A 23,804-nucleotide genomic window follows, 5' to 3' on the forward strand; every position below is an offset into this window, starting at 1 on the left:
TAATCGTTAGCATCTCGGCGGCTTGCTGCTGTTTACTAGCATCAAAGAACAATACATGCGTGCGGGGAGCTTTTTTATTAGATTTTTTTTAAAAAATGAAACCGTTACTTTGTTGTTGTGTATGTTGGTCTCGCAGAACACTACCATTAAGTGAGATTTATGTTAGCAAATAAATTGAGTAAAATTGCATATGACGTTGATTTCATTGCTCACATATGTTGCATTTCCTGTATTATGGTCATCATCACAAAAACCTAAAATATTAATACAATATACAAAATTCATCTATTTTCCCAACCGCTTATCCTCACGCAGGTCGCGGGTAGTAATATTTGTAAAATAATAATTTATATCATTCATTTTATAAAACTGCTGATTCATTCTAATGAAATCATATATAGCTCTTTGACTGCCAAAAACTTTAAATAACGTTTCGTAAAATCCTATGGAGGAGTGCCAAAGACGTTAAAAGACGTTTTTTTCAAAACAGGTGAAACTAACCATTTTCTATTGTTGATTACTCAAAAACGGAATAAGGTAGAAACAAACTTTTTTTTTCTGATGGAAGATGAGAGTCCAATCTTGTTTTGGCAGTATGTGTGTTTCCATAGTGCAAACACATAATTTTCTATGGACCTTGAAAGATCAGTCAAAATGCTTAAAATCGGCTGGCACCCACGGCATCCCTTTTCTGAAAACGTCTGGCAGTCAAAGAGATAGAATAAAAAAGAGAATTAGTATTTTCTCAGAATCTTTTGATGATTGAATGAACCCGTAGATGATGAAAACCTTGCAAGTGTGCGCTGAAAAACTTTCTTAAACTGTTGGGACTATTCGGCCAAGCAATTGTTCACAAAATGACGAGCCTCGCGCCATCCTTGATGTGAACAAGTGAGACTTTTGGGAGGATGCTCCTTTTATCCCAAATAATGTTCCAAACAACATTCCAAGTCTTTAGTTGGCTCTGCACCAGCTATTTTGGAACATTCAAAATTTTAAATAAGAGACATTGGGAGTCACGATGCAAGCGGCGGGCCGTATTTGGGCCTCGGTTGCCCCCTAGCCACTTCCCACCTAGCGTGAATGCCTCAGCTGGCTTTCTTCTACTCCTTTCCATGAGCAACATCAGGCAGAGGGCACTTCTTCCTCAGAGAGAGATACGAGAAAAAAAAAAATGTCTTCCTTGCCGACCACATCTGCACCCCTAAGTGCAGCTTAACGCGCCAGATTTGGACAGCGACGCCCACGCGGTTCTGCTGTAAACCGTGCAGAGGCGCTGGCAGGCCACGCTCGGCTATCCCGATTCCCGAGGGGTCGCCGGCGGGGCGTGGTGGTGGAACGGTCGCACGGACTGGAAAAGCACGAGTTAAAATCCAGTTTGTCTCACTTAACAACCGCAGTCACCATCCCCCCCCCCCAGACCCCCTCCCTTCCATTTTCTCGGTCTCATGAGATGGGGGGGGGGGGCTACAAAGTTTGCAGAGTTTACACTTCCTCATCCTTGGGACTATTTTGAGACGATGGGAAGATGGAGGATAAACAAAAAAGGGAATGTGAAAGCCACATGAAAGATTGGGAAATGTTATAGTTTGAATAAGAATATATTTTTAAATGTTTAAAGACTTGTAAAAGACTTGACTTGTTGGGTCAGGTCACTCTTAAATCAAAGTACCACAGTATTGTGATTTTTTTTTTCGGGTGGGGGGTTACAATTTTAATAATGACACCTGTAAATAATGTGTTTGTTTTTTTTGCTTTAATAATGTATTTTCATTTATGTACCTTTCCCCCACAAAAGATATAAAAACATATTTCTCCTAAATATTTTTGCCTCGAATATTTGTGGGTGGGATGTTTTTGCCAAATATTGTTGTAGTATTTTGTATGCGCTGCCTAATATTTTGTACTTTTTTGTTGTTTGTTATCTATTCTCTGTATTTTCAAAAAAAAGTTATATTTTACGTTGCATTTTTCCTCATATTCTTATCCAATATTTTTTTTAAATTTTTTTTTATAATTTTGTGATTTTGCCTAAAATCTGCATATTATCTACATATTGTTTTTTGTGATATTTAGCTTAATCTTCCTTTTTGCTTTTTTTTTTTCTCAGAAAAGCTGTGTATTTTATCCTATTTATATGTATTTGTATATTTTGCATTTTATACAATGAAGATGGAAGATTAAAAAAAAAAGGGGGGCACATTGAAACATGGGAAAAAGGAGACATACTCTGTATTTTTTTTATAGTTTAAAATACTAGTCGTTTCTTAGTAGCACGTCTGTCGTTTATTTTGTCTTTTGCCAGTTAAGACCTGAAGTCCCCAACACATTTTTTTTTAATGACCCGGTCCCGCCTGTTGTCCAACTTACACCGTCCTCTTTGTCGGACTCAAAACCATCAAAAGCGTTTTTGCGTCAGCGTGAACAAGAGCGTTTAAGAAGACTTGCCTGTTTGGCAGAAGCACGCATTCCCGCTGTTGACCCACCGTGTCCTTTTCGCCCACCACGGGTCAACGGCGGAATGCCTCGTCCCAAAGTGTGTTAGACATCTTTTTTCCCAAACACAAAGTCAACTCTGATGAGAAACAGCTTTCCTCTGCAACCCCTCAATTCCATCGCAAAATGTCTAATTAGCCCTTGAGGGCATTGATAGCGGGAGTGCGCAGATCTTATCATGGTGTGTTTGTGTTTGTGTTTTTTTTTTCTGGTTACCTCCTCCTGTGACGCATAGCCGGGGTCGTCAGGCCGCACCGACCAGTAGCAGTAGTCAAAGCGGAACTCCAGGAGCTTCTCCCTGGAATCCACGGCGTGGTCGGCACGTGGGTCCAGCTGTGGAGCACAAGTCACAAAGTATTTCATGTCTTTGCCCCCCCAAAAAATAAAAAAGTAGTAGGGGTTTTATTTGTGGTGGAAAAATGTGAGCAAGCTGTTTCCACTCCATTCATTAGCGCTGCATGGAGCGCTATCTGCCTCAGTGCACACCGCACCTTTCTGCTTACTGCCGGGGAATAAACCGTAATGAGGAATGGAAAGAGAGCGCCGCTAATCATTTGTTTAATATTCCAAACAGAATATATGTTGGGAGTGAGCGTCAAAAGAATCAACTCTTCAAGTGCATTTTGGCTTGATTAGATTTTATGTAGTAGTTTTTTTTCTGTATATTTGTGCATTTATTTCCCAAATATTTTGTATTTTTTTTCCTATTATAGAAGATCTATGTGATTTTGTTGTTGTTGTAATACTTAATTTTTTTCTGTATTTTTTTTCCTCTTTAAAATTGTATTTTAGATTTGCACTTTTTCCCAATATTTGTGTATTATTTCTGACTTTTTAAATATTCTTCCAACCATTTTATATCTAATATTTGTGTATTTTTTGTCAAACTTTTCCCCTAATATGTATACATTTTATCTTAATATTTTTGTCTTATATTATTTGTGTATTTTTCTATAATGTTTATTTTTCTTCTGTTTTGTCATATTTTTGCTAGTCATTTTCATATTTTCTGCCTTAATAAAGATGAGCTGAGCTAAGAAATATTTTGTAATTTTTTTAAATACTTTATCTCGCAATTTTTATTGTGTCCTGAATATTTATATATTATTTGCCAAATATTTTTTTTATATTTTCATAATATTTGTGTATTTTTACCCCAATATTTTTGTTGTAATATTTTACTGACTATTTTTTATTTTAATATTTACTGATATTCATTTTATTTCTGTCTTATATTTCCTAATATTTATGTTTTTTTTTTTTTTTTAATTATAATGTATTTTGTCTAATATTCATGTATGGATATTTATCTCATCTTTCCTAATATTTCATATTTCTCATCTGGATTTTTATTTTTATTTTATATTGTTTTAATTGTTTTTCTAATATCGTCGACCACATAGCATAATTGCCTAAGTCCTATTTCAATATTTAATGGCTTGGGCAATTATTATATATTGCTTTGACTTGTGCCACTCCCAAGAACAAATCCCTGACGTATTCCTTTGAGCAATCCGGTGCTACGTGTGATCATTTTGCCATCACGGTAATGTGAAATGTTCACCCCGTTTCATCTCTGGTCTCGATCTGTCCCACTTTCCACAAGCGACGGTTCCCACGAGACGTGCGCATGTCGTTGGAGGAGGAGCGTAAGAGGAGGCCTGATGTGGTTTATCTCAGCCTCGTCACATTTGTAACACATCTCCTCCTCCCTTGACCGCAAGACTTTTTTCCTCAAATGTAAACAAAGACCTCAGCGTACGCGCTCTATGAACATAAAACGAACCAACCAATGGGACGCCTCGGCACGGGCCACATGACGCGGCGGATCGGTGTCACGTTACGAGACGACCCGTTGCCGAGGCGGTAATTATTCCCACATGCCGAGAGTCAGTGAAAACGAGCTAAGAATAAGCCTCAAGCGCACATTTAATGGAGCTTCTTATCTTATGTTTGGAGGCTCACAAAAGCTTGGCGGGAAAGCAGCAGGCTTACAAGAAGCGTTTTGATGGACACCATCGGAGAGAAGTTCATGTAACTACACAAAATTAGCATCCAAAAATGTGGAGGAAAATATGGCACAAAAATTAGTTGTCAAGTTGGATTTCCGCATATCAGTTAGCATCAAGGCGCAGTCCCTGAATATTTGTGTAGTTATTCCTAAAATGTGTGTATTTCCTGCTTAATTCTTTCCGATTATTTTTTTTTTTACTTACTTTTTCCATATTCTACCATTTCCTGTTTTTCTCTCCAATATTTCTATGTTTTAAAACTGCATGTAATATTTATTAAAAAAAAAAAATAGTATACAAAATACAGTATACAAATATTAGAGGGGGAAAAATAAAACTAATACAAAATGATTTTTTGGGGGAAAAAATATCAGGCAAAATAATATTGAAAAACAGAAAGAAATACTTTTTCCTATATTTTTATAATTTTCATACTGTTTTATTCTAGTATTTTTTTTCCTATTGTGTGTATTTTTAACATTTTTAAAAAGATATTTAATCTAGTATTTTATATTGTTCTTAATTATTATTATTATTATTATTATTATTATTATTATTTATTTTAGTGTTTGTAATTTGTACCCAATATTTTAGTGTCATTCCCAAATATTTCTGCAATTTTGTCCTAATATTTCATAATTTTGGCTAATATTTGTTGGGGGAAGAGGGGGGGGGGGGTTGGTCATCTAATATTTTACCATTGCCCCTCCCCCATATGCTCAAATAAATAAAACAAATGAAGCTTGTTATTACCAACCTTGGCATTTTGGATCCTCACAAACTTATCCTCCACATGGACTGCCAGCCTGCCCCCATCCGCATTCTCCCTGTGTGGGGGTGACAAGACAAAAACAGTTCTTATTATTTTTAATACAATTTTTTGTGTCTCCCTGCATTAACAACAAGCCAAAAAAACTCCTCCCTACTCATCGGTACGACACTAATATTATTTATTCACAGAGGAAAATAAATTTCCCTCAGTAGCGATGGGGGGCTAACAACAAATAGACTTTTGTTAACGTATGTTCACATTGTCAAAAAGCTAAAAAAAAAATTTAATTTTAAATTAAAAAAACACACTATATGAACAATAAACACACCGTTACAGCAAATGATATGTTTTACATCCTGCCTACGATCGTCAGATCGCACAATTCTAGTATCTGGGGACTTCTCGTGATATGTTACAGTCCTTTCTTGGGGCTCTCAAAGCAAATTTGTAGCGACCGGGTCCAGTTCGGCCCAAGTTTGCCGCTTGTAGGGTTAAGCTCTGTGCTGTGAGAGCTCCTGATGAGATTCAAATGAAAACAAGAGCGTAACATCCAGCAGGGCCAGCATGACAGTGTGAGGACTGGACTCCATCCAGGCCAGCATGTGTGTGTGTGTGTTTGGACTATCAGAACCAAAAAAAAAACAAAACAAGGTCATCTCTCAGAATGTGCGCATCTGATGCAACAAGGCTACGACACGAGGCAATATGCTACAGTTATCACTGTATTAATATTACAGCTCTAAAAAACATCCATGTTTGCAGTGTCTCTTACGTCTTGCTCCTGCACCCTCCTCAGTACGTAACTGCTCGCCCCACCGAGAAGGAGGGGCAAAAAGTTCAATGGAAGCAATTAACCGCAAGGAGGCGGCCCCGCATTTACACAACTCTGCAAGCGGCCAATCATATTGTGCTCTGCTTAGAAGTCCCGTCAAATAAAAGAAGAAGAATTATTGGTTACCTGGCTGTGATTAGAGGTTATTGATCATCAAATCGGTAATTGGCCCATGCCTATTGACGATTCCGAGCTTACGTCACAAGGCAAAATGGCGGTCTTACTACTCCGCTCATTGAAAAGCATTGGGACTGGAGGACTATTTTAATTTCAAAATGTGATGTCATTTGACTACAAAAACTGAACAATTTGATTAAAAAATATCTTGACAATAGCCTTTTTATTTCACCGTTTATGTCTCAAACATCCTCAAATGATCAGATTAACTCCTGCAAGCTTCTAGCCAATAGTCAGACTGGATTCTGTCTGTGGATGTGACGTCATGCGCACATTGCGTACGTGAAGAAGAGTGTGCAGTTTCATTATTCAACCACACGTAGTAGCAGTAGCGATACGAAATTCAATTTCTTGCATTGAGCAGCTTGAAGATAGAACACAATTTTATTCATTAAAAATAAATAAAAACGCAAAACATTTTAATTACAATATAAAACATTATTTTGTTTTTCCCTCTTGTGGTTAGATCAGGCAATGTTGTTAATATTTGTTGACTTGACTAGACTGGAATATAAAGATCCATCCATTATTTGGACCGCTCAGGTAGAATTTAAAAAAAGGTTAATCACACAAAACGACACAATTTTAATAATTAAGAATTAAGATTTTAAACCATTGTAATTTACACTGAGATGAAATATGATATAACAAAAATGTTAACTTACAAGATAACTTTTTTTTATTGAAAACATTTTTTACTAAATATTTAAAATCAAAATAATACTACGCTACTTTTGATTTGCAAATACGATAAGATAGCACATTATTTTAGAACATTTCAAACCAGTTAAGTCCAAATAAGAAATGAATTTGTTGAATATTAGGAGGTATCACAATATATATTTTTCATATAACAAAAAAAATAAGTATCTTTTTATAAACACAACTGTAATGACAACAGTTAGCATGAATTAGCATAAATCATTCCCACTTCACGATAAACAAAACATATTGTATTGGAAAGTCCAGTTTGGCGCTAACTGACACCGTATGACACGGAAATTCCCTAACTAAGTATCACTGAGTACATTTCCACAATAAAATACACTTTTGTAACAATCGCCCGCCCTAAGCAGTTGACTTAAGGTAGTTATCCGACTTTACCTCGCGTTGAGCGGTCGGACTCGAACCGCCACTTTGACGTTGGCCATGCTGACAGCAGTGTGTCACTCCTCGGCGCAAACAGCTCACAAAAGCACCCGGCAGCTGCATAGCAGGACTCCGGACATGTTTTTCCTCCCACAAAAAAAAAGCAGCGGTTGGTGTATGCGCGCGAGAGCCCTGTCGTCCGGCCCGTCTTCAAGCCATCTCCGCCGGCGTGAAGTCCTCGTCGTACGGACCAACAGACCGACGCTTTCAAACAGTGAAGCCCAGCTGCCGAGCTGCCGAACTTCCTGCTGGGATACAAAAGTCACGGGTGGGCGGGACCGTGACCTGAGCCAAAAAATCAACACTGTAGGAAATGTTCACTTTTTTTTTTTTGTTGCCCGGCACAAGCCCAACACTGTAAAAAATAAATAAATAAATAAAAAGTTCACTGACGGACAATTCATTAGGTACACAACAACGTTGCACAAAAAATATGCAATAATGTAAAACTTAATTTTTTTTCAAATGTAATTGTATTTTTAATGCAGTACTGTTAAAATTTTAATAAAATTGGTTTGGAAAATGTGTATTATTATTCACATTGGTAATTTCACATTTTATTAATTGCAAAATGTCTTTTAAATTAACATTTTAGATATTTATTATATACAATTAGTTTTTTTAGGATGTGTGCATTGTATAAAATTAGCAGGTATGCTTTATTCTACAGATCTTTATACATTTGCATACAATTTTTAAATATGGTTTATATACCAATAGCGTAATTAAAATAGTAAGATAAAGCATACCAAAAATAAAATGCATAGGTAAATTTTATTATTTGGTTTGAACCTTTGTAGTTTTTATACATTTTTTTAATTGTACATAAAATATGTATAATTTAGAATTTCGATTATTTTAATCATTATTTCAATTTTACATATCTATGGGCAGAACAGGCACCTAGTGTTTAGCACTTCTGCCTCACAGTCAAGAAATTCTGGAATCAAATCTTGGCTCTGGCCTTGAGTGGAATTAGCATTCTAAATTGTCCATACCTGTGATTTGTGAATGTGTGTTGTCTTAAACACGTCCTATAATTTCCTGGCAACCAGTCCAGGGTGTACCCCATCAAACGCTATTAGCTAACACTAATGTGTGCTCGCACTGCAGCTCTGCTTACCTTTTCACTTTGACACAGTGCCTGAGATACTACTTCATCGTGGTTCTTTCACTTGTGGCTTTGCCTCGAAAATGTAATAGAAAAGAAAAACCTTGACGTGGGGGTGATTATGTTAAGCAGCCTCAACCTCACAGCGAAGTAATAGTGGGGCGGAAGTTGCACAGACACATTTTCAGAAATAGTAGTCAGATATCTACATATTTGCTTATTTGTTTAATTTTATCTTTCATACAAAAACACATTGAGGAAGATGTGATATAAACATTAACCAGAGTTCTTCTTTATTATTATCATCCTTATCAATATTTGGTCAGTTTGGTGACCAAAAATATTGTTGTCCATTAAAAAAAAAAAAAGCAGCATAAAAAAGGGGTGACAGTGAACAAATGCAGCGTCACATTCATGTAAGGACTCGCATGCCAAAGTGCTACATTGATAAAATAATTTTTTATATTATATATCATTTTCTGTTTTACAAGATGTCCAGAACAAGAGGGGAGCTTACAAGTTGTTGCAGGATTTTTCCTGCCTTTGTTTGTTTGTTCTTTTTGTCATGTAGCACCCTCTAGAGTCCGTTTAGACAGCTGCAGCAGGTCCATTTTATTGGTAAGTGAGGAGGAAGTGGCTCTGTCCTGACCCAATTTCTCCATCAGCTCCTGAAGTGTAAAAATTGTTTTTAAAGCATGAAGATGGACAGATTTGGAAAATGGCGGTAAAAACTCACCGCTGGCACCGTCTGCTTTGCCAGTTTGGTCCAGTGGGATACAAGCTCCTCTTCGGACAACAGGCCTCTGTCTACCAGCCTCCTCACCACATACAAGTAGTTGTTCCACTAAAAAACAATTACAATAATAATAATAACTGTTTAAAAAAAGAAAAAAAATCTGATTTGTATAGTTTTTTTTTTTTTTTTTTTTAATACTCACAACACTAAACAGAGAGAAGGTACACAAAAAGTAGATAAGGATGGGGAGATGTCAAAGATGAAGATTTTGGATGAAAAATATATTTTTTTACAAATATCTAAGGAACATTTAAAAAAAAAATCCACATTTTCTCATTCAAAGCATGAAAAAAAAATACAAAATAGTTATTTTATGTACATTGCATATATAAACATGTATTTATAAAACTTTATTGATTGGCTAAAGTTATTCAAATTTAATAATTAATTAATTAATAATTGCTAAAATACTCCAGTCATAAATTGAAAAAATATTTATATTGTGGTTTTATGTATAGTTGCTTAAAATAACTATGTAATCATGCACATTTTTATTTATTCATAGGTTTATTTGTTTTTAATTCATAAGTTTTATTTTTAATATTTTTTTTAAAATGTAAACAAGTATTGTGCTTTTAGACAATTTTAAACCTACTACTTTCATAATCATGTATTCTTTTTTTAATTTATTTTTTTTGCATGCTCTTTATATTTCAATTTTAGTTTTTATCCTTTTCATTATCATTCAAAAAAAATAACTTGGTTATGATTATTGTGCTTTCATGAGTACATATACTTAAAAACTAAAATTGTGTTGTTGTTTTTTTTTAAATAATCCTATGAGTGCGTGACTGCTCATTTTTAGTCCAGGATAAACCAAGGCTCTCGCCCGACATCAGCTGGGATCGAATCTAGCTCACCTGCGACCCCCGATAAACACTATACAAGGAAAATGGATCAACGCACGCTGTGACCGTACCTCGTTGTCGCCAGCCTTGAGCACGGCGGTGACGGTTAGCGGGCTGAAGAGCAGGTGGAGCGGCGCACAGCAACAGTTGTCTCGCTCCCAAAGCTCACTCAGCTGCTCCAGCAGCGTTCTGACAGAAGCCTCGGACTCCTCGCCGCATGACGGAGGAGCCAGAGGCAGCTCCGCAGAGACTGGACTCACAGAAGATTTGGACTGAGCGGAGGCCTTTCATGCCATGATTTTTATAAAAGGCATCTTTTGTCGGGCTCACCCAGCTTGCAGGCCAGCAGGACAGTAGCATTAAGCAGCATTTGCTCCGACACGGCTGTTAAGAACTAAACACAAAGGGATTGTTAAAAAAGGCGTTGGATTAAACGTGACAACGAACAATACAATGAGCGTGGTTGGATGCGTGCATTCGAACCTTTTTGCAGACGAGCGTGTCTCGCACTCTTTGGAAGAGCGTTTGGAGCCGAGAGCCGCTCGGCAGCTCCTCGTCCATCCTGGGACCCACAGCCACGCTCAGCATGTCCTTTGAATGATGTGGTTAAATTGCCAGCGTTTAGTCATGAAAGTACCTTTACAGCGATGCCTTGACTAAAGAGTTCAATTCAATGTGACCACGCTCACAACTCACAAAAAGAAAAACTGCACCTCAAAAAAAAAAAAAAAAAAAAGGCCAAATGGCTGCTCATACCTCTAAAAACGCATTCATCGGGTTACACGTTAACTTCCAACTGTGTTCATGTCATACCTTGATGGCAATAAGGACGTCAGAAGGCAACGAGGCACTGTGGGTGCAGCAGGGAGGGCAAGACGTCACTCTGGCGCCCCCTTGCTTCCTCTTGGGCGTAATTGGCGGGCCCAGCTCGTCCGCAGAGTCAGCAGTCAAAGTCTTGGTGACGCGCTCGTACCTGCTCTTCCATTCTCGCCGGATGAGCGCTGAGCGGTAGAAGTGAGACATTTGAATGTTTGCCGTTGGACGGGCGGATTTCGCACGCGTGGCTTTAAGCGTACCTGTTATGTTGGCTGAGAGCCAACCGCAAGCTTTCTCTGTGGCCAGGTGTATGGTGACGCTTTCAGATGTGGCCAGCACCTTAAGACACAGTTAAAAAAAAAAAAAATTTACAATCAAGCAACTCAATGCGAAAATAAAGTAAGCCAGGGCTTTTTATGATGTCATTTTAACTAACAATCATGTGTTTGAATAAATAAACTTCAATTATAATCGCGGGTGTGGATTTGTTTTCAATTCACAAGATGCACTAATTTATTATACTGCATATTTGGGGACTTTCTTTTCTTTTCTTTTTGTAAACAAATTACTTTTATGCTACAATGTTAATGAGGAGGAAATACTGTTTGTCATTGAACACCAACACTTAAATGGGACTTACACGGTGAACGGTATGGGATTTTTTTTTTTTCAATAGGTTTTAGGTGAACTAATGAATACACACTCACTCGCACGCACATACACGTAATCACACACATACAAAAAAAATAAAAAAATAAAAATAAAAATAAATTAAAAAAATACATAAAAAAATAAAATAAAATAAAAAATTTCAAAAAAAGGAGAGCAATGATGATGACATGGGATTTTTTTTTTTCCATAGGTTTTAGGTGAACTAATGAATACACACTCACTCGCATGCACATACACGTAATCACACACATACAAAAAATAAAATAAAAATAAAATAAAAAATATAAAAAAAATACATAAAAAAATAAAATAAAATAAAAATTTTAAAAAAAGGAGAGCAATGATGATGACATGTCAAATCGGTAAAATTACCGAATGAACAATACTGAGCTCTCCAGAAAAAAATAAATGTAATAAATAAATAAATAAATGGGACTTACAGCAGGTGAGGTCTCATCAGGGAGCAAAATGCGAATGGCTTCTGGACTCTTTTCACAGCAAAATCTGCAAATTATGGAAGGCGGAAATCAATTGAAAGAAACTGACATGATGTAAAGGAGATTTTTTATTTTTTTAATTGTGGTACCTGGTAGCTCTGCTCAGAGCGTCCAGTCCTGCCTCACACAGTTGAGCACAGATGTACTCGTTCAGTTTGGACGGGTTGGCTTTGGGTGACTCCAGCCCGTCTCTGAGCATTTTGTCCCCTCTTTCCACCAACTCGCTCACTAATGTCGCCCTGTGAACAACCAACCTTATCTATAACATAACACCAACTCATGGAAAAAGTACAGCAAACCCTCGCCTGGCCATTTCACATTTTTTTCCCGTAGAACGTATGCAATTCACATTTATCAGTCCATTATGAGCATTTACATGACAAAGAGTCCTATTTGTTACATTAATTGAGCAGTTTTCCTAAAATTGGTTAATTACATTTTTTTTTAATGTACTTTTTATTTCTCATTAAAAAAATGGGTTCATGGATACATTGTAAATAAAATTTAAAAAAAGTATTTTATGTATATTTAAAAAATTAATTTTATTAATTGGTTAATTAATGAAGTAAATAGTAAGATGAGATAAAAATGTATCTTTTTAATTATCAAAATAAGATATTTTACATGTATTACATACTTTTTATTTTTATTTTTACTAGCTCTATAAAACGAGGTCGTCCAAATATCCGCTTTAAAAAGAAATTTTGGCCAGTGAGCAAAAAAGTTTTTTTTTTACCATTTAAAAAATTTATTTTATTAATTGGTTAATTAATGAAGTAAATAGTAAGATGAGATAAAAATGTATCTTTTTAATTATCAAAATAAGATATTTTACATGTATTACATACTTTTTATTTTTATTTTTATTTTTACTAGCTCTATAAAACGAGGTCGTCCAAATATCCGCTTTAAAAAGAAATTTTGGCCAGTGAGCAAAAAAGTTTGTAGAGAATAGCAAGGGTTCGCTGTCATTCAAACACTCCGATACCAACTTCATGTGCTTGACAGCGTTGGAGCCGACCCGCTCGGCCACAAACTCCACCGTGCGGCGCAGAGACGGCGGTTGGTTGTGGAAGAAAGCCTGCTCCAGGTCTGCCTGCAGTTTCTGCTGCGACTGCTTGCCGCCAGCGACGCCCGCCGCATCTTGAGGCTCGGCCGACGTCGGCGTGATTTTGCGCACGATGCCGCCGCCCTTGGCGCTGCTTCCCGACACGAAGGCGGCGAGGAGCTTGCGGAACTCACCTGGCGGAGAGCAAAAAGCCAAGTTCGTTTACAGTACATAAACCATGTGATCGTGGGGGAGGACAAACTCCAACAGCACTAACCGAGAAAGGGACAGCATGTGTAGAGGAGCTGCTGGTCCACCAGGGGGATGCAGTCCTGTGTAGAGATAACGCACACACATTTTCTTGACTGCTTATGCTCACTAACGTTGCAGCCAGGTGAACTGGAGATGTCATGTAAAAGAAAACTACCTCTTAAATGTAATCATTATCACACAATGAGTAGGTGACACTTTTAAGCTGGCAGCAGCGACTTGTAGACAAACTAAGATGGAGTTCATTTTTTGGTATGCGACAAATTCCCCGCATTAAAACGGCTTCCAAGGATGTAACCCCACGATGTGAAATGTCTGCAGAGCTTCACGAACGGCCTACTTACGAGACCGACAGCATTGCCGTTGATCTCCTCCAGCTCGGCCACCTTAGTGAAGTCACTGGTGAAGAACACTTCCTCTGGGATCGCCGGGATCTGGCAAATACGACGGTACGTTAAGCGTGTGTTACATGCTGAAAAGGGTGGAGGGAGCTGCATACCTGGAAGAGCCATCCCAGGACGGACACAATCAGCAGCTTGTTCAGGTAAAACGTCTCGCTGCATCTGCCCGGCACAATTTTCCTTCAAGTGCATACAAAAATTGGAGAGAATTTTTTTTGAAAATATATCAGTTTTTTTTTTTAAAGGCAATCCTATTAAAGAGGGGAAACTAAAATACTAGATGGAAAAGCTGAAAAGAAAAATTGTAGAAAATACATTATGACAAAATACAGAAAAATATCTGCATATATGCAAAAATGTTTGCAAAAATAATAATAAAATAGAATAATAAAAGAGCATATAATAAAATATCAAGATATCTATACCGTAGATATCTAGATATTTTATTCTATGCTATTTTCTTTTATATATATATATACATATATATATATATATATATATATATATATATATATATATATATATATATATATATATATATATATACGTATATATATATATATACGTATATATATACGTATATATATATATATACGTATATATACGTATATATATATATATACGTATATATACGTATATATATATATATACGTATATATACGTATATATATATATATATATATATATATATATATATATATATATATATATATATATGTGTGTTTTTGTCATTTTTGTTTTGTTTTTTTATATTGAATTTTATTTTCTTATATATATATATATATATATATATATATATAAATACTAAATATTAGGAAATAATATCAAGTATTAGCTAAAAACACAAAAATGTGAGTCAGTCTCAGCTCTCAGTGTGTTACAAAAAAACAAAACAAAAAACAATAGTCAAACACTTGCATTCTTATAGTGTTCCTGATGAAGTGCCCTGTGGAATACCACAAATACCTGTAGAGGAGACACAGCGTGCCCAGAACCACCCTGTAGCTGAGCAGCAGCGGCCCGGTGAAATCCAGCATGGAGAGGAACTCCACCAGCCACGGCACGGTCAAGATGGTGCGCCCGTGCCTCACGCTGTTCCTCAGGACGCCGCACACGTCCAGCACGGGGACGCTCTTCAGGTACCAGAGATGTGTAGACACAGGGTGGGACAAAAGTACAATAGCTACACATTTCTTCAATTAACTTCTTTAAAGAATAAAGCTTCTTACCTGTATGTACAAATGTCATTATAATACAAAGAAGTTCACGGTGCATCCATTTGTGAGCAAAAGATAAAGCGACGGCTTTTACCTTGCTCCGCAGGGCGACCGCCGCCTCCTGGATCTCCCTTGACGGTTTCTCTCGGGTCTGGTACGGCAGGAAGGAGATGAAGCCCAAGAACTTGGCCAAGAGACGAGCGAGGAGGAGCACGGAGGTGAAGCGCTGTTTCTCGTCCTGACGGGAGGTTTGCGGTGCTCGGTCAGCACCCACAAAGTGTGCTTTTCATTGGCGGCCGTCGGGCGGACGTGTACCTGCTGCTCCATGTCCCCGTCGCCGCCCGCCTCTTCGCCCTCGGCCCCTCGTTCTCCGACGGCGGTCGGAGGAGGAGTCAGGACGGAGACTTCGTCCAGCTGAAGGAGCTGCTGACACAAGCTATCCTGCAGGTGCTGGTTCAGCTGGCAGCTGGTATTAAGTCAATAAAAGTGCGGTTATAAAGATTTATTACCAAATCAGGAGATTTACACAATAATACATTTGGCACTTTTAACGAGATTAATTTTCAGAAGTGAAGAAGAAAATGTGTTTACATATTACGCACTGTAAATTAGTATTAATTAGTGGTGCAACGGATCGTCATTGATCTGTGGTCGGTTCGGATCTGGCCCCACGGTTCGGATCACACCCGATCCATGGATTGGTTGGTGGGGAAAGTCGATACCATTCTGACATGTCACGGAGGCTGAAAGCCGAACTTCAAAATAAAGTTGACCAAATGCAGTAATATATTGATGGCAATGCAAACAGCCTTAGTACACTTTTACTTGCTTGACTTTCCTTTATCGAAGTTGACTGAAATTGTAGTTGCGATCAACATCAACACAACCCTATCCCGAACTCCTGTTCAAATCGCTAATTTAGGAAGAAACCGCTAATTAATTACGCCGTCATTGTATGATATGGCAGAAGTCTCCGACGTAAGTGGCTAGCGGCTACTTGTTAGCATGACCAACGAGTGTCTGGCTGCCGGCTGGTAAGTTTGACAGTTGGTATCTGATGGCTTACTTGAATCATTTTTCAATATTCTGGACACGGCGACTTTGTAATCCGCTCTCCATGTTTAAAGGAAGGGAATGTTGAGGTATTTTCATTATTAAAAAAAAAAAAATATATATATATATATATATATATATATATATATATAAATAAAACTTTGTCTTCATTTATTTTATAAAACACTTTTGCCCAATAAAAAAAGAAAAACATTCAACTCAAAATGTCAATCATAGTTGTTTAGATTATAGGAAAACAACAACAATGTTATTTTACACATGAAACATGTAAAAATAAGAATGTTTCTGCCTCATATTGCACTTACAAGTTGTGTTCCTAAACCCTAAACGGCTATATTTGACATTTTGAATAGATTTTTTTTTTATGGGAAAAGGCGTTTTACAAAATAAATGAAGACACTAAATCACACATGGCTATATTTGACATTTTTAATTGTTTTTTTTTTAATGGAAAAAGCACTTTACAAAATAAATGAAAGCAAAGTACTATTTTTTTTATTTTTTTTTTTGCTGATCCGACTCAAATCCATGATCCGATCTGTGACTTTTGTGATCAGTTGCACCACTAGTATTAATAATAATTAGCATGAATTGATCGTGTCAATAACTCATCTTACTGCTGTCTTACCAACTGGCCGCTTGCAAAAAGTCCCGGAAGAACTCCTGGTGTCCGGGAAAGGACGGCGGCGGGCACGGGCCGCCGACGCCATGAGGCTGGATCAGACGCTCCTCCAGCCGCTTCAGGCGGCCCAGGCCGTCGGCTCCCAGCATGCCGAGCAGGTCGGCGTCGGGGGCGTCGCCGGTTGAGCAGTTAACGCGAGGCCCTTTGCACATCTGAACACGGGAGTTGAACTTTGCAGTGGGATTCGTATCAAAGGTCATCACAGTGGGACGCTTGGACGTACTTGAACGAGCTGCTTCAGGAAAAGACGAGCAAAGTGCGAGTGGTTTCCGGCGGCGGTCAGCTGACTCATCATTCCTCTGAGACGCCACCAAGCAAAACAAAAAGAAAGAGAGAGTAAGATTAGTTAAAAACCGCACAAAACAAAGTAGCAATGAAAGACTTTGACCTGCCTGATCCGACTCCCGAAAGCAACGTCAAATATCCAGCCGGGGTTCTTGTGGAAGTCCTCCCATTCTCGAAGCACCTCGTAAAAAATGTCTCTGAGATGAAAAGAAAATCAATCAGTCCATTTAGAAGATGACTATTCGGATGCATTGCAGTCATGTACGATCGGGGCTGCAAAGAAATTCCCTTATTTTCCGTAAATTAAGGTTGTACTAGGGATAGGTGATGAATTGATTCAATAAATAGTGTTGAGGGGTTTTACAGCCTTAAAATAGTCATAATAAATGTAAAAAAATAAAGCTGACTACTTCACGGATTTCACTAATTCCGGGTATTTTTGGGAATGTAACCCCAGCCATAAATGAGGGAACACGGCATATCATTTTTTTCTTTTCACAGAAAAAAAAATAGATAAAAAAAAATTAGCCTGCTGACGCGCACATGCTTATACAAAAGACATGACATTTTGTTCCTTTACTGTGCCCAATATAAACCAAATTATGACCTTTAAAACCACGGTATCTAGCAAGTTATGATTTTTGGTCAAGTAAATTCCCATGAAATCCTGTTATTTCCAACAACAACAAAAAAATGTAAGTAATTTAGCAAGTTCATCTAAAATCTAGCATTACCTTTGCTTTTTAAAGGTGTGGAAGGCCTTGTCGCTGCTGAAGTTGGAGCGATTGTCTGTGTCGGGCTGGAAGGGCACCGAGTGGATGAATGTGGAAGCGGAGGGTGAGAGCTACAAGACATCAAAGCTTACAAAATTAATCTCTTGTCATTTCAATTGATGGCGTAGTTTACGTATGAATCTCATTATGCTACCTGGGCCGTACTTCTGTCCTGGGCCAGACCCAAACGATCACTGAGGGGCGGCGAGAACGACGCCACTCTCTCGTTCTCGGCCAGGAGACGCAACGTGCACTTGTCCAGATGAGCCAACAACCTACAAAACAAGCAAGAACGTCAAGTAAAAAGTGCTTACGTGTTCAATCGGTTATCGGAATTTTTCAGCATCAGTCTAAAAAATATTATAATAAATCAATATTGGTCAGTTGTTTTTTTGCAGAGCATCAAGAATATATGCTTGAAAGGAGCTGTCAAAATTAATCGATGAATCATCAAGTAATCGATTATCAAATTAATCAACGACTATATTAATAATTGAGTAACATTTGGAGCCATTTTTTTTTCATTTAAAATTGTCCAAATCCTCTCATTTCAGAATATCAACAGTAATTGTTCACTGATTTCTGTAGTCCTTCATGGAAGAAGACTGATTATCTTCTGTGTTTAATCAAAATAAGATCACAAGATCACAAGATAACATCTGTTTTTACTTTGGAAAACAATAACCGAACCAGTAACATCATATAACATCAAACCCACCTTTTTTCAACAACTATACAAATACGAAGTATGAAATAAACACCAATCACTGGTTAATAAATAATAATCGGGGGGGGAATGCTTTTGTAATACACGTCAATGCAAAATTTTAATTAATCCGATTAGTCAATTAATCGATTGAGTTATCAATAGATTAATTGATTCTAAAAATATTCGATAGTGACAGCACTACTTGAGAGTATTGTTATGTTGTCGTTCTGCATGTGTTGCTTCTTCTCTTTGGTGTTCAAATGTCAATATAACTACTGCAATGTCCATGCTACGTTTGTTAGCCTGCCAAAGGCTTTCCCCATCATGTGTTAGCATCAAGATAGTGGACTGCAGTAAGGCAAATTTAGGTTAAATGCTAAACATGCAAAACTTCAAATGGGAGTGGCACTAAACAGCTTGAAGCAAGCTAGTAGGCTAATAGGCTACGTCATGTATGGAGACGAATACTCACTGATATTGATTCTCCAGCACCTTCACTGCAAAGTACACACAGTTGTGCACCGTCCTCAGGTAGGGTCTCTTCAGCACGTCTATAAAAATGCATCAAATAGAACAAAAGTTGAAATGTTCAATTAAAAAAAAAAAAAGGAGTGTCGTCTATTACAATATAATACCTGAGTTGAGCGTACGCACACTCTCTTCCTCATCGTCATCATTTTTGTCAGGAGTGTGAGGAGATTGAGACGTGAGAAGCTGCATTACGAAGAAGAGCTCCAGAAAAACGTTTGGCACCAGGTTTTCTGGAAAAACATTCCCCCCACAAAAAATATTGCTTTGCTCTCTTTTGTTGCTTTTCTGGCACTCCGTTCAGGTTGACGCACCGGATATGCAGGCGCAGTACAGCTCCGCCAGCACGTCCAGGTCGGAGGCCAAAGTGACTTTGGATGGTTCGGGACAGGGCGTCTGCGGGTCGGGCGTCACCTTGGTTGTGACCACTCGGACCCCTGACTTGGTCGGTGTGCACGGCTCCTCCGAGGCTAGCGGAGGAGAGCAGGTCTGCTGGGCTCGTTTAGACCTGGAGACAGGAGGAAACGCGCGGGGACGCATGATTGTCGCTAAAACGTCGGAGGAGGCTGTGGTTGGAAATTGGAGGCTGTTCTTACTTTTCCCTCTTGAGCAGTTCCCTCTCTTCCATCAGGCTGTGGGGGCTGATGGCTGTCACCGACCTGTCGGGCCTCTCCGTCCCCGGTGGCGGCGGGCTGGGAGCTTTGGCGAAGGGCGTGGAGGTGAAGCACATCTTGGGCTTGGAGTGCGATCGTTCCGCGCTTACCGGCGTCGGATTTATTCTTCTGGATGGTTTGCTGCCCCTGTAGGACAAATGAAAGAAACAAACTTGACTTGTGATTGGCTCCGCATATTTGGAGCAGGGTAAATTGCCCCCGGCTTGAAAGAGACAGGGCTGCCTTCAAACGGGCAATAAACAGTATGTTAACTAGTGGACTATTTCCTGTTCTTTTGGCTATTTTGACAAAAGTAAAATTTGAATACGCTTTCAGCAAATTTAACATTTTTGAGAATTTTTAAAATAATGTAAAAAATATCCATTAATTTTCACTCCCAGCCAATTTCACTGAAGTAATTTCCTTCGCTCCTGGCTGTTTTACTGGATTTTGACTGATTTTGCAAGGCCCATTGTGTTCTATTCCTATAAAAACATGGAACCTACCAAAAGAAAGATTAGAGTCTGTTCTTTCATCAGGAAAAATATATATTTCTATCTGTTTCCGTTTTGCAGCAGATAGCATTAAAAGATAGCTAAGTTTGATCATTATTCACAAATCTGTTTAGAACTGTAGGTAAATTAGCTTTTTTTCAATATGGCCCTGGTTGATCTCCTTTGCTCTGCTGCCACCTGCTGGCCGTTTTTGTAATAACTACCATTTCTTCAACCGTTCTCTGCAGTTGAGAGGCTGCATCAAAGCCTTCTGTCTAGCATTAAAAAAAATATATACATATATATATATTAAACATATAAATACGTCTTTGGGACACTTATAACGTTTAAAATAGAATGTATTTATACGTTTTGGGGAGCAAATGAGTTAAAATCTACACTAAATGATTTTTCAGAAAATTAGATAAAAATAAAAGTTAGCATGAACTTGCTTCTTTCATTTTGCAAAATAAAGCTAAAGTTAAGTTAAAGTACCACTGATTGTCACACCCACCTAAGTAAATGGTTCAAACTGGTAATAATAACAATATTAATAATATATATTTTTTTTTTTGTAACGCACTTTACATCTACCAGAGATCTCTAAGTGCTACAATAATAAAAATGTTAAAAGAAGAAAACCTAAATAAGAGACAGACAAAACAAGTTTATAAATTAAAATGTTTTTTAAAAAGAAAGGTTTTAAGTCCATTTTTAAAAATGGTAGACAACACAACTCACGTGGGGGTAACGGGTGACGAGCCGACGGGTGGGAAATCCTCCAAGTTGTTGAAATTAAGATGACCCGTTGACGGAGGAGAAACCTGCTCGTTAGTCCCGCCGAAGGCTCCGCCTCTTCCGGTTCTCCGCGCGCTGTCGTCAGCGTGATGCGCCGCTCTCCCTCCTCCCGCGTGCCTCCCCGCCCCATTCCCACTCCTCCTGCGACCTTTCTGGAGCTCCGGGGAAGACAGCACGTAGTCCCCGAGACGGATCCTCTGGCTCGGCCTCCGCTCCGAACCCGAGGGCCTGGACGCCGGGCTCCATGCGGTGGAAAAGGAGGGGCTGCTCACGTAACTCAGGCCCGAGTCAGATCCTGCGGACGGCGTCGGCGAGAACAGCTGCATCCGGCTGGAGCCGCGGGAGCCGCCGCCCGCCGATCTGCAGGCCCTCCTCTCGGCGAAGCCCTGCGACGAAGCGGCGGGCCTGGGTCGGCTGGGGGTCTTGGCGGGCGTGGAGGGGCCATGGGTAAGGGCCTGGCTGCTCTGATCCCGCAAGAAGTTGAGCAGGAACGGGATGAATTCATGCTTGTGCACCGTCGATTCTGGATCGCTGAAGGTCAAACTGTCGCTTTCCTGCTAACAAGGAAAAAACATACACACTTACAGGCAAATGGAAAAACTAGTACAAAAGGAGTACAAAATGTCAACTGCATAACTGTTCAAGTTCGTCAATAAAAACGTGAAACAAAATGGTCGTTTACAACTCCCGAGTGGCTGCAAGAAATTGTGAATATAGTAAAATGTAATAAAGCGGTATTCGAATCCATGACGCGAAGAAAAGCAGAACTTTCGGGGTGAGTGACGAAAGTGAATTTAGTTTGAAGTTGGATATTCTCGACACGTTCGGGGGAAAAAAAAGAACATTTTAGTGTGCCCCTATTGCAGAAGTTACGGTTGAATCCAAAGAAAAAAGCAAAACCACACTGGTTTTGAGTAAAAATCACATGACCTGGAAGCTATTACGCTAAAATGCAATTTATGCATATAAATTCATAGAAATGATTGAGAAATGTAAAATGGAAAAACAAGAGGCGTATCTCATGCGGTGGACACGGTACTCTGATCCCACACTGATTTTGAGTAGATTGGTCACATGACCTGGAAGCTATTGAGCTAAAATGCTAATTTTTACATATAAATATTTGTATAGAAAATATTCTAGTTATCGCACAAGCAGGGTTGGGGAATCCAGGTCCAGAAAGTAAAAACCCTGAAACAGTTTGGCTTTAGCCACAGGAGCTTCTACTCAACAGGTAGAGATGAGCTCGTTTACCTGCCAGTTGCCCGATTCACGGCAAAATAACGCTAAGTGGCGAGTTGCCGGTCACGGCAAAATAACCACTGCGCCAATTTAATTATGTCATTGCAATATGTTTTTTTTTTTTTTAAGAATACAAAACCCAAGAATGCTATTTTTCTTCTTTAAAACATATTGGAAAAATGTACTGTCTTCTATGGGGCGCTGGTTTATTGAAGAATAAGAGTTCAAATCATTTCATTCCAGCAGTACACAATCATTTCAGCGAATAATAACTATTTTATTATAAAATAGCAATGTTAAAGAAGCTGTCTACCCTTCGGGTAATTTCTATTTAGCCGCATCACCCTTACAGATTATAACCAAAACAAAGCGAATTTAGTCCATTTATACGCATTTTTCGGCCGCTACTCGTTCCTATTGGGACGAGTTCACGCTACCTGGCTTAGCTGCCGAGCTAAAAGTTTTGTTTACAATCCGCAATGTGCTCATGTCACACCCCTTGGACAAATGGTACGCCGCCGAACCCGAGCCGAGCGTGTCACCGAAGGGGTTCGAGGGTATTTCCGACCCACCTGGATATTCTTCAGCCAGTCCGAGACCTTACTAAGGTCTACTTTCCTTGCCAGTAGCGATTCCAAAAGAGCCGCCATTCTGAGGAGGCACTTGCGCGGCGGATGACCTGCCAGGAAGGGGGCGGGGTCGGCGAGCACGCATGCGCAAAAAAGAAAGTGACGTCAGCACCGTCTACGACGTCTTTCGTTTTGATTTGTTATTCATATTTTATTTTCATCTTTAATGGTCTAAATAAATTTAAGTGGAAGCTATATAAGATTTTAACCTCTTTGAGATTTAAATAGAAGTTTGAATTTGATAGGCTTTGTAAAAAAAAAAAAAAAAAGGTCTGAAAACAGACTTGTTATTTGAATATGATGTAGTAAAAGTAGCAATTATTTAGTTATTAAATTGAATTATGTATTTATTGATACATTCCAATAACAGATTATTTGTTTTATGCATTGCTGCATTACATTTTAACAATGATTGGCATTGGAAAAAAAATATTATTGTACATAAATTACTATTTGGTCAATTAAAATATCTTCCACCTGCAGCATAAAACCCTGATTGGAACACGCCTTACGAAATTGTATTATTTTGTTGTATGAAAAATAAAGGATTAGGAAAACACAACACCGCAACTGTTTGATTATGCATGCGGAATGAGTATTTTATTTATAACCAGTTTATAAAAATAAAATACAAAATAATTTCAAAATTAAAAAAAAACAAAATAAAAAAAAGTGTGTGGGGGGGGAAATCACTGTACAAGGCTTTGATATGATACAAATGATATCATCAACATAAATAATTACAATTATATACAATGCAGAAAAACAAACACTTGATACATTCTTTCCCATGGAGAATTTTACAGATTCAAACTCACACATA

At 38.4% G+C, this 23,804-nt stretch overlaps 2 protein-coding genes across 3 annotated transcripts in view; both read right to left on the reverse strand.

Moving 5' to 3' along the window:
• Nucleotides 1-7,645, reverse strand: part of stard9 (StAR-related lipid transfer (START) domain containing 9) — a 34,521-nt gene extending 26,876 nt beyond the window's left edge. The window contains exons 1-3 of the mRNA XM_077562426.1: nt 7,394-7,645; nt 5,266-5,335; nt 2,713-2,829 (exon numbers count right to left, since the gene is read on the reverse strand). Of these exons, the coding sequence (XP_077418552.1) occupies nt 2,713-2,829; nt 5,266-5,335; nt 7,394-7,440 (234 nt within the window). The 5' untranslated portion in view covers nt 7,441-7,645. The remainder of the gene's footprint in view (nt 1-2,712; nt 2,830-5,265; nt 5,336-7,393) is intronic.
• Nucleotides 7,646-8,761: 1,116 nt separating this feature from the next.
• Nucleotides 8,762-23,027, reverse strand: cdan1 (codanin 1). Of its 2 annotated transcripts, none has more exons than XM_077562443.1 (27): nt 22,925-23,027; nt 21,054-21,664; nt 19,762-19,965; nt 19,480-19,673; nt 19,273-19,398; nt 19,110-19,188; nt 18,083-18,203; nt 17,890-17,999; nt 17,263-17,352; nt 17,094-17,169; nt 16,817-17,022; nt 15,430-15,580; nt 15,209-15,352; nt 14,864-15,030; nt 13,996-14,077; nt 13,841-13,930; nt 13,504-13,558; nt 13,171-13,420; nt 12,268-12,417; nt 12,122-12,185; nt 11,270-11,348; nt 11,007-11,194; nt 10,677-10,784; nt 10,524-10,587; nt 10,265-10,443; nt 9,286-9,393; nt 8,762-9,217 (listed from the first exon to the last, which is right to left on the reverse strand). In XM_077562443.1, exons 1-27 carry the CDS (start codon nt 23,000-23,002, stop codon nt 9,113-9,115), a joined length of 3,879 nt encoding a protein of 1,292 aa, XP_077418569.1. In that variant the 5' UTR covers nt 23,003-23,027; the 3' UTR covers nt 8,762-9,112. The 2 variants fall into 2 exon arrangements, with proteins under 2 accessions (XP_077418569.1, XP_077418563.1); XM_077562437.1 differs by having other exon boundaries at nt 21,054-21,667.
• Nucleotides 23,028-23,804: the final 777 nt, after the last annotated feature.

This window comes from Vanacampus margaritifer, chromosome 1 (genome assembly GCF_051991255.1).
Source record: "Vanacampus margaritifer isolate UIUO_Vmar chromosome 1, RoL_Vmar_1.0, whole genome shotgun sequence".
NCBI lineage: Eukaryota > Metazoa > Chordata > Actinopteri > Syngnathiformes > Syngnathidae > Vanacampus > Vanacampus margaritifer.

What these genes read in the sequence shown, in the direction of transcription:
- cdan1 (XM_077562437.1), bottom strand. Translation starts at nt 23,002, where the DNA reads ATGGCGGCTCTTTTGGAATCGCTACTGGCAAGGAAAGTAGACCTTAGT. An exon ending in ACGCTGTGTCTCCTCTACAG is followed by an intron (nt 14,078 to 14,863) that starts GTATTTGTGGTA and finishes ATGCACTTGAAG; the next exon opens with GAAAATTGTGCCGGGCAGAT. An exon ending in ACGTCCTTATTGCCATCAAG is followed by an intron (nt 10,785 to 11,006) that starts GTATGACATGAA and finishes CATCATTCAAAG; the next exon opens with GACATGCTGAGCGTGGCTGT.